This window comes from Sus scrofa, chromosome 9 (assembly GCF_054392235.1).
Source record: "Sus scrofa isolate SSC_HxYL_T2T_F1_AM1 chromosome 9, Sscrofa_HxYL_maternal_Yorkshire_Landrace_v2.0, whole genome shotgun sequence".
Lineage (NCBI taxonomy): Eukaryota > Metazoa > Chordata > Mammalia > Artiodactyla > Suidae > Sus > Sus scrofa.
Genome location: NC_139391.1, coordinates 47,743,810 through 47,753,883, shown reverse-complemented (window position 1 = coordinate 47,753,883; position 10,074 = coordinate 47,743,810). Strand labels below are relative to the sequence as shown.

The window sequence follows — 10,074 nt, the reverse complement described above, 5'->3', positions numbered from 1 at the left end:
GACGCATCTGCAACCTACTCCTCAGCTTGCAGCAATGCCAGATCCTTAATCCACTGAATAAGGCCAGGGATTGAACCCACATCCTCAAGGATGCTTGTTGGGTTCTTAACTTGCTCTGCCACAATGGGAACTCCCCAAAACTTTTCTAATATAACTTGCATAAGACAAATCAACAGGAATATAAATAAAAAGTCACATACTTGGTTCCTTTAAGCATATTTAATATTTGAATTCTCATTTTCTATCTTCCCAGGCCCCAGAAAACAGAAAGTTTTTAGATGTCTGATATTTTGTTCCAGAAAGATACAGCCTTATCAGCTAATTCATAAAAGAGCTATTTTACAAAGGTACATCTGGATAATTAGAACAATAAAGTCTTTTAGGCATTTCAAAATGTGATCAGTAAAAATACATGATTATTAATAAAGTTTTTCTTAAGATAGTTCCAGATTTCTTTAAAAGTAATTTCTGTTAAAGAGTACATGATTGTATGGTGAACAAGGAAAGCAAAATGTTCTAGTAGGAAGAGGCTGATTAAGAAGAACCCACAGTGTGCATGTTACAGTTAACATGTTTGCAGTATGTCTGCTTAGCCATTGGTACCTGGACATGGCGGACAGGTGGCTTCCTTCTAGGAGGTACATTTTTTTTTCCTACCAATTTATTTTCAAAACCATCAATACCAGTGGGGAAGAATGAGGCAAAAGGAATTCTTTTCTTGAGGAAAGAACAATTTTGCAGATCACTTTGAAAAGGGGTGGGAAAGTCAGAAAAAAAAAAAAAAGGCATAATTTATAAAACAAAAATTGTAATAACAGGGAAGAAAAACCTAGCCAGCAGAAAGATGTCTAAACAGTCCTGGTAATTTTTTATTTTGAGGTCCTCTGTACATAGTTCTCTGGATGGTGTCCTCTGTGACATACAGGGAGGAAATACTGACCAAAGCTCTAGTAGCTCAAAATAACATCATATACCAACTTCAAAGAAGACAGCTTCTAGTTTGAAATATAGAAGCTTCAGGTAATACACCAAATTTACCAATAATAAAAAGAAAAAAAAATGCGCATGAGTAAAAGACACCTCACAGGAAGCATGTTTTCTTAAGCTTCAAAATAAGGAAAAAAAAGGACTTCTCTTCTCTACGATCACATTAGCTCCCCACACTCCTTCAAAAACAAATTAACAAAAAAACTTTTTTAGAGGGAATCATCTTAATAGTTGCTTTAAATAAAAGAAAGCCAAGAAACTTATAAAATATGCCACCTGCACAGCATAATATAGTAAAAGTTTAGGCCCTAGATAAAGCCAAGATAACTCAAGTAGTCCAAGTTAGCTCATTTTTTTTTTCCCTTGTTCAACTGCCCCTGTGGCACATGGAAATTCCCGGTCCAGGGATCAAATCTGAGCCAGAGCTGTGACTTGCACCACTGTTGCAGCAGTGCTGGATCCTTAACCCACTTTGCCTGGCCGGGGATCAAACCTCTACAGAGACAAGCTGGATCTTTAACCCACTGTGCCCCAGCAGGAACTCCCAAGTTAGCTGATTTTAAAGTATGTAAAATATATGGCTTCTAGGGCAGTCATCATGATTTTAAATTACAGCACTTTGGGGGTTTGTTGATTTGCCTTGATTAACTCTGTTGTCTGAAAATGACGGAGACGCTCCAAACGAAATTTGCCACTTGATGGCAAAGGAGCCATTAGTCCCACAGGAGAGAGCATGGGGTCACAGCAGGTCACCAAAACCCAGTGCTCCTGCTCTTCCTGCTCTGCCAAGGCTGCTCTGCCCACTGCCCTTGGATCTTTTTATATGGAAGTAGATTCCAACTTCTGGTCAAGGAACTTTGAGAAAATTGCTTTGATGGCAACCAGTCTTACTCAAAGACAGGGTGAACATCTAATTCCATCATCCTGAATGGCAGATATAGTAATCAAAGTAAAACGGGTGTGATGAGAATGGCCTAACAAAACGGAGAGTGTGGGAGGCTAGGCTGGGAAGGAGGAGGGAAGAAGTTAGGCTGGTAAGATAAAACGAACCCTCAAAATCATGGAATCGTCTCAGAAGTAAGACTTCATTTGAAAATCTAGATACAGATTTATTTGGAAGTACTAGAGCTATGGTCAATATATGTTTCCAGTTATCCCTGTTTTTGTTCCAAGGAAGGGTTAAACTTCAAGAAAAGCAAAGCAAAGAGTTGCTAAGGACAAGAGCCTGGCTGAGCTAGAAGAGAAACCCAAACCCTGCGAACCTACAAAGCTTCTTAAATGAATGAGTGTTAAGAGAATTACGCAACTACCTTGTACTGTCTGAGGCTAGGATGAAAGTTCTATTTGTATTTACCTTTCTCCTGATTAATTACCCACTGATGGTATTAGTGTCTAGGAACTACAGGTGTAACCCTTTTCCTTGGAAGTGACTACATTATTTCCAGCAGCACAATGTAACCATTTGGTTTCTACTTGCTTCTCATAAGAGATACAGAAAGTTCAAGTTCCAAGCTTAATTTATATATTAGCTTCTGCTTCTAAAATTTTAATCCCATTTTGATTTAATTTATCCTTGGGCTACAACTCAAAATAAAATTCTAATTTATAGATGAGGTCCAACGATCCAAGTTGGTCTATTTAAAAACATAGATCAGTTTTGGAAAAACAGAAACAGGAATCTGGACATAGACGAACTTGTTGAGCTTGTTAAGTTGTAGTGGTGCTTATAAAAGTAGTTGAGAACCCTGTGATGAGGGGGGAAATGTATATGTATATATATATTTGGGTGGAGGGGGGAATGGTAGGGAAGAGTAAAATTATATCCTAACTACCCACAGAGTTCAGAGGACACTACTGAAAGGTATGAGCAGTGGATGAACTCCTTGCATATTAACAGAATTTTAATATTTGACAAATGATTTCATTTTAATTGGCAAAAATATTTGAAAACATATACCTGATGCACGAAGAAAACCACAGAAAAGCCAATAGAACTGAAGGAGTTCTCAAGTTACAGTTCTGAAACATTTCTCCTCTGGAGGGTGCTGCCACTACTATTCATTCTAGAGCAGGCAGTTGCCAACGCCTTGCCTGCAGTATCCAGTGTATGTTCTGGTCTGCAATTTTTAAGGTCAGTCATGCACCAGTGTGGAAAAAGTTCCAGCAGTGAAGTCAGAGGAAGTGCTTCCAGAGCTGGTTTGAGCAGCTTGCCTCTCCACCACATCTTTCTCCACTCCACTCTTGGCTCTCTGTTTAAGTCAAAGAGCCCTTTGGCACCATCAGTGCAAAAATTAAGAGTCAAACCTTCAGGTACTAAAATTTTACTGGCCTTATAATCAGCAGTACCCGTGGCTAATGAAAGCCATTGTTCAACTCAGTAGTGATTCAGTTACCTACCTTCCCAAACTCTTGCCCGCTCCCATCCCACCCTTCCTCGGCCACCACCACCACCATCTGAAGCATCTGTTTGTTTGTTTTTACTTCCTGCTCAATGCGCAGGGAAAATTTACACAAGTGCCAAAGTCTAAGGTATAATTATAAAAATGAGACAATACCAAGAATAACCAATTTATAGTCAAGAAAATAAAATTTGCTTTCCTCTCCCTCCCAAATCCCAACCCTCACCAGAAAAGGAGACAATGGAAAAAAACATACCCATTTTCAAGTGACTGCTATTGAGTACATTGAGGAGTCCTGTAATTGGGAGTGGGTCCCAGCTACAGAGAAAAGGTGCTTGCCTCGGGTGGGAGGAAGCGCTGCCTGGGAGCACAGAGCTCAAGGCCTCTGCACTTAGGAGCCAAGCAGACTACACTTTTGAGGTGACCCTCGGAGAAGCAGCCTACTGGACAGCAGAGGGCATGGGATACAGTACAGCGAAGGCCAGACATTCCTCCTTCCCCGCTTACCCCCTCCTCCTCGTCACCTCTCTACCCCACCTCCAATACCCTACCCTGAACTCTCTGCTTCAGGAGCAATCGATCCTTGGGTGTACTAAATACAAAGGGCGAAAACTCTCACTACTCAACTAAAACAAAACATGGCAAAATAAAAATTAAAATGTGCTTTCAAATACGGAATGAAGTCAAATAAATACATCTGATTTTCTCTTTTTCTTAAGTCTAAGTAAAATTTCATATTCTACACCCAAAGCTCTATACATTTGGTTTTTGTTCTGAATCAAAATGAATTTCCGAGAGTGAGGAGAGCAGAGTGAGAGAACGAGAACGAACGTCCCCTCACTGACAGGCGAGAGCAGCTGCCAGACTGTGAAGAACCAGTCCTGCTTGGGCACCCTGGGCATGGCAACCTCAGGGCCACACTCTCTGTGTCCACACTGGAGCCAGGACGTGGTGATACAAGGCCGATGCTCAAATCCAACAACTTTCAGTCACCTCCAGGACACACAGCTCTAACTTTTATCTGGGAAGAAGCAAAGACATGTAGAGATCAAATTAGGATGAATGAACAAATTAAAATTAACACCTAGACAACACATTTGAAATCTGTGGGCATGGATACATCTGTTTCTGGATCAGAATCGCCTCATCTGAAAGCAGGTAAAGCAAAGGAGTACAAATTGCTGCACTGAACACAGATCCCTCTGCAGTCACAGGGAGACACGCTCTCAACATCAGAAGAGACGTAAAGGTACAGCAGGACCTGAGGGGGACCTGCCTCCACCACTAGGGAGCCTCAATTTACTGGCTCACCCTGTTCTGCCTTTTGTAAAGGGTGAAGAAAGACAGAAAGGGGGTGGCGTGGGGACAGACAAGTGCAGCTCCTCTTGGAAAGGAACAGCCGAGTCAGCAGACAGCAGCCTCTGCTTGATCCACGATGTTTGGAAACAAGCACTTTTTTAAGACAGAGAAGTTGAATCGCAGGAGCTTTCCACTTCAAAGAATAGTAAATCATTTCATTTGGTGTACTGTTCATGCAGGATGATTCTTGAGTCTGAAATCCACAGTTTTCACACACCTGAGTGCTTGTCTGTGAGGGCTGATCCAGCCAGCCTTTGGCAAAGAAGGGTGTAACTTTCCTCCACCTTCTGTAAAATAAAACCAATAGGTTTTTCATTTGAACATGATAAAAAATGTATTTTGAAAATAGGAAAGAAGGCTTTTTATACTACAGGGACACGCTTCTAGATTTCCACGTTAACATCACTAAAATGTTTGTTAGGAGAGAAACATAGATTTCATTCCTTTTACTGTTTCTTTCTTGAGTAAATAACTTAAAATGTTCTCATAGAGAAGAAAGTAGAGGAGAAGGCAATCAGGAGAGGTGATTCTCCCACTCCTTGGAGTCACCCTGAAAATGGTCCCAGAGGTGGCATGAACTAAATTAGAGCCAACCCACCCCCCCAATGGCCTTTTAGATCTCTCAGCAGCCACGGGACGGCCCCATGTATAATCATATGAAGAAGGGAACACTCACCACAGGAAGTTAAAATAAAAACTAAGGGAGACCAATCTTTAGCTAAGAGGCTAAGAACACTTTTTAACTCTGTCCCTAAAGCCTCTACTAAATGATGTCATGACAAAACATTTGGACTGTAGCAGCTGTGCCTCCTGATGGCAAACTTATAAAGTCCTTTTGTGGGAAATTACCACACAAGTCAGTTTTGCAATCATGGCTTATACAGTGACATCTTCAATTACCAATTTATAAAACTCCCATTCATATGCAGGTTTTTAGATTATAGGAGCCACCAGAGCCAATTTCTATCTGCCACAGCATCTGGGAAACTACCAACATCACCTAACAATTCATAGATAATTAATAGGTTATGGCAAGTTAAAGCGTTTCCCAGCCTAGATCCCTAACTACACTAACCCCACCTATCTCAGTTTATTCACATTTTCTCATGTAGGCCAGCCAATCTTCTCAAATATATTTCAGTTCTTAAACTGAGAAACCCATACAAACACACTGTTTACATAGCTACAACTTTTTCCCTTCTTGTGATTTGTAACCGGATAAACAATGCTGATCTCAGCTTTTCATCCAGGTGTAGTCACAGACAAGAGTCAAAGAAAACATACAAATCTAGACCCTGAACAAGGTCACTGACATCAGCATTTCAATCATTCTATGCTTCCTCTCTGTTAAATAAGTTTCTTACAGCCAAGTCCTAAGGATGCTGAAGTCTGAGGTACCTTTAAGTGTTCAAGGTCAGCCTCTATCTTACGAATGTACTCCATGATCTGGCCTTGTGAGTCTGCACAAGAGGAGGGACTCTGGACCTCAAAACAGGAATCCTCCATGGCTCCCCATCGCTGCCGGACCAGGAATTCCGGGGTGAACAGGGACACTGCCCCATCAGAATGAGCATGCGGGGGAGAATGCTGCTGCTGGTGGGTGGAGTCCATGGAGGGGACGCCTGTCGTGGGCAGCGGGGGGAGTGAGGAGGCAACCTCCTCATCTGTGGAGCTCTCCTGCACTGCTTCGTAGCCATCAAGGATCAGACAGTTTCCTATTGATAGAGAAAGAACAGTCTGAGGAGAGTGCGACGGCCCTCATCACATCAGTAAACAGAGATGAGGGGACTCACTGACAACTTTAAAAGCTATTAAAGAGAGGGAAAGGCCATTAATTCCCAAATTCCCAAGTTTGGTTTTAAGTTCGTAAGAATTTTCTCATTTCAGGGTAAAGCGAAACTCAGCAAACTTTCTGGTAATTTGTGAATAACTTTATATTCATTCACATTTTAAAAGTTACAAGCTGAAAAACTACTAAGTCCCTATATGATCTTGCCACCACCTCCCATGTCAGCTACCCACCTTGCCTCATCTCCTACCACTTTCCCCTCACGCTGCATTCTTTAACACAGAACGCTTGCTGCAGCTGCTTGCTTCGGCCTCACAGCCTGTGTCCCACTCTTCTCTGCTGGAACACTCTACTTCCAGACACGCACAGAGCTTCTTCACATCCCCTGCATCTCTGCTCAAATGCTACCTCCCTGACCACCTTGTCTGCCACATTACGCTCTGCCCCTGAGTCGGACTTATTTTCCCTCTTCATTCTTCTTACTACCTGACATCTGTTTATCTGCTAACTTATCTCCTGTTACTCTTGCCCCTCATAGTGTTTACGCTTCATAAGAATAGTGGATTTTTCTGTGTTTTATTTACTGCTGTATCTTCCAGCACAAAAGGATAGATACTATACACACACACACAGACACACACACACAAAGAGATAATGCTTAGGTACCCAAAAGACATCCACATTTCAGCACATAGGACAGATAGTAACGATCAAAATCAAAGTTTCAGTGTGAAAGGAACTTGCCTGAGATGCGCAAATTAACATCCTTTTCTTCCTTTTTAACTGCTCCATCACCTTCTGATGGATTATCATCACTATGTGCTTCGCGGGCATCAAAAAAGTGCTCTCCACTCTCATCAAGACCCCCTTCTGGCTCTGCAGGAGGCATCTCTGGGGTCATAATCATGTGGTCCATTACTAAAATGTTACTTGCCTGGCTCTCTTGGAATGCCAGTACCACTGAATCCCGTGGAGCAGAAGATTCAGCTGAAGTCCGTGGACTGTAACAAGTTGACATGTCACCAGTTCCAGTTCTAAAGGGCATCTGTCCTTCACCAGGATGACAGGCCTTAATGCTTTCAGAGTTCTGGGTTCCACTGTCTGCCTGCCCCCCGAGAGAGGCTGTCCTATATCTTGGGAAATGTGGCCAGTCTTCCTGAGCGCTCTTCTCAGTCAAACCCAGCTGTTGTACCAGCAACTGCTTCAACAAACCCACTACAAGATCCAGGAAAGGGGGGGGGGGGGAATACACAATCACAACTATAACCTCAGACTGACTGAATTAAATTCTTTGCAACATTATCAATTCTCTCTTAAGGTAAGTAACTTTTAGTAACATACAGTCAAAATACTGATTTCATACAACCATTTTTTGTTTGCTTTGAAAAGGAAAATAAAGCACCATCTATAGAAGATGCAATGGACTCAAAAAATAAAGAATTTTCAATGGGGATTCTCCTATTATTCTCCCATATAGCATTTCCCTCTTTAGAACCATCAATTAACCAGTACCATACCTGTCTCTATTTTTTTTCTTCCATATAACTGGAATAATACCCCCAAAGGTATTTCTTAAAAGGATGTTGAAAAAAGCTATGTTAACCTAGACAAAAGAATCTGAAAGTTCTGCTTTTTCCAGAAGCAGACACTATATATGTGAGTTATTTTTTTCTAACTTTATTAGACACCCAGAACATTTATTTTATTGTCTATAATAACCCAAAGAATCTCCTTACATGGTGAAGAGGAAAACAAAACTGCCCTGTAAATTTAATTCCAACATTTGGTAGTATGCGTAACTTCAAAGGACAAGGAAATATTTTTAGTCTTAAAAAATGACCTCACTAGAACCACAGCTTCCTTAGGTTGTTGAAAAAAGAACTAATTTAATTTGAGGTGGGCAAGTTTATGCTTTGAGGTCACTCAACAATGAGAGAGGGAGTGGGACAATGTTAGTCAAACCATCAGAAATCATTATCACTGTTAATTCAGGAGAATCTAGAATAAATTAGGTTTTAAAGAACTTGACCAATTCCCTACTTTCAACTCTGGCTTAATTTCTATCTTCTGTCTCTTTAAAGGCACCACACAGGTTTGGGTCTTTGACCCTCTGTCCTTCTGCTCCACATGCACTTCCTGAGAGATGCTATGAACTCTTATGGCTTTGACATGGAGATCCATCTCTCTCCCTAACCTCCTCCAAAGTTCCAGTCTTAAAACTCCAACTATGTCCTTCCTCTAAAATGGCTTGCCATTCATTCCTTTACCCTAATCTCAACATGTTTTAAAATTGAGCCCATAATCTATGGTAAAGAAAAGAAGGAAAAGAGAAAGTATAGCAGTGGACAGTGGTGGTCCTTTAACTTGAGAAGGTGGGGGGACGTTCTCTATCATCTTCTCAATTAGACTATAAAATTCTTGAAGGGAAAATTCATAATTTATACCTTCCTGAATTTCCCTAAATGGCTGCACAGAACATTATACAACTCTGGTACTTAACAAGTATCTGTGTTAACTGATGAATAAAACTTACAATTCCTTAGTGCATCCAGTGCCCACCGTTCTTCTGAGACAGGCAAGTGTGGCTCTGGAATTGTGATTTGATAATTTACTCCAACTTCCTTTAGAGTCCCATCTGCATGCTGCTCCTTTGCAAATTGTCTCTCAGCCACAAAGAGATCATCAACCTCTGATTTCCCAGAGGTACCCAGTGAATGAGACTGAGGTTTTGCTGACAGTAAGGGAGATTCTAATCCCAAATCTCTGTCTGTTCAACGTAACAGAAAAAAGTAGAATATATCTTAAACAAAATTTTTAACAGGAAACACTTGGAAAAAATAACCACATGAGGTATAGAGACAAGTAAACCACACAGCAGTTAGTATGATGTTATAATGACACAGAAGGCTGACAAGTGAAGTTTGTTAAAGTGAGTAGCTGATGCCAGAACCTGAATAAGCCAAAAGAGTTACACTTTCTTTGGGTTTTGAAGTAATATGTAGACTACATTCTTCTGGGTTAGTGTAACAGATCCGTTTACCTGGACTCTGCAGACCAGGGACTGAAATGCCATGATGTTCCTCTTTTAATTTTGGAGGTTCTTCTTCATCATTGTCTCCTCTGTAGAAGAAAGAAAACAATCTTTCAGCTTCATGAGATGCCTAAACATCACTGCAACAAAATATTAAGAATTATTCGTTCCTTTTCTGACCAAAGCCACAAAGTCGGTCCTACTCCAAAGCAAAGGCACACTCACTCGCAAGGCGGGGACTCTGGCAGTGGAATTGGCTTTGTGGATTGCTCCTTCACTGATGCCGCCATCCGACAGATCAGGTCCTGCCAGCTGCAGGAAGTGTGGAAAAAAAAACCCAAATATAGAAGGGAAAGGAAAAACAGATGCCTTTTAAATATACTCAGAAAGCAAAAATAAAAACAAACAAACCAAACCAGAAACCAAACCAAACCAACAAACAAAAACCCCTACTTTTGCCAGAGAATATCTTTATTTTGGTGACATATTATTAGAGATCATAAAATCTC

At 41.0% G+C, this 10,074-nt stretch overlaps 1 protein-coding gene across 9 annotated transcripts in view; it reads right to left on the bottom strand.

The window, feature by feature from the left end:
• Positions 1–204: 204 nt before the first annotated feature.
• Positions 205–10,074, bottom strand: part of ARHGEF12 (Rho guanine nucleotide exchange factor 12) — a 156,036-nt gene continuing 146,166 nt past the window's right edge. For all 9 annotated transcript variants that reach the window (XM_013979482.3, XM_021062982.2, XM_021062984.2 and 6 more), the window contains 7 exons: positions 9,791–9,877; positions 9,575–9,654; positions 9,068–9,301; positions 7,279–7,749; positions 6,144–6,460; positions 4,963–5,032; positions 205–4,407 (listed from right to left, as the gene is read on the bottom strand). In XM_013979482.3, the coding sequence (XP_013834936.2) occupies positions 4,397–4,407; positions 4,963–5,032; positions 6,144–6,460; positions 7,279–7,749; positions 9,068–9,301; positions 9,575–9,654; positions 9,791–9,877 (1,270 nt within the window). In that variant the 3' untranslated portion in view covers positions 205–4,396. The remainder of the gene's footprint in view (positions 4,408–4,962; positions 5,033–6,143; positions 6,461–7,278; positions 7,750–9,067; positions 9,302–9,574; positions 9,655–9,790; positions 9,878–10,074) is intronic.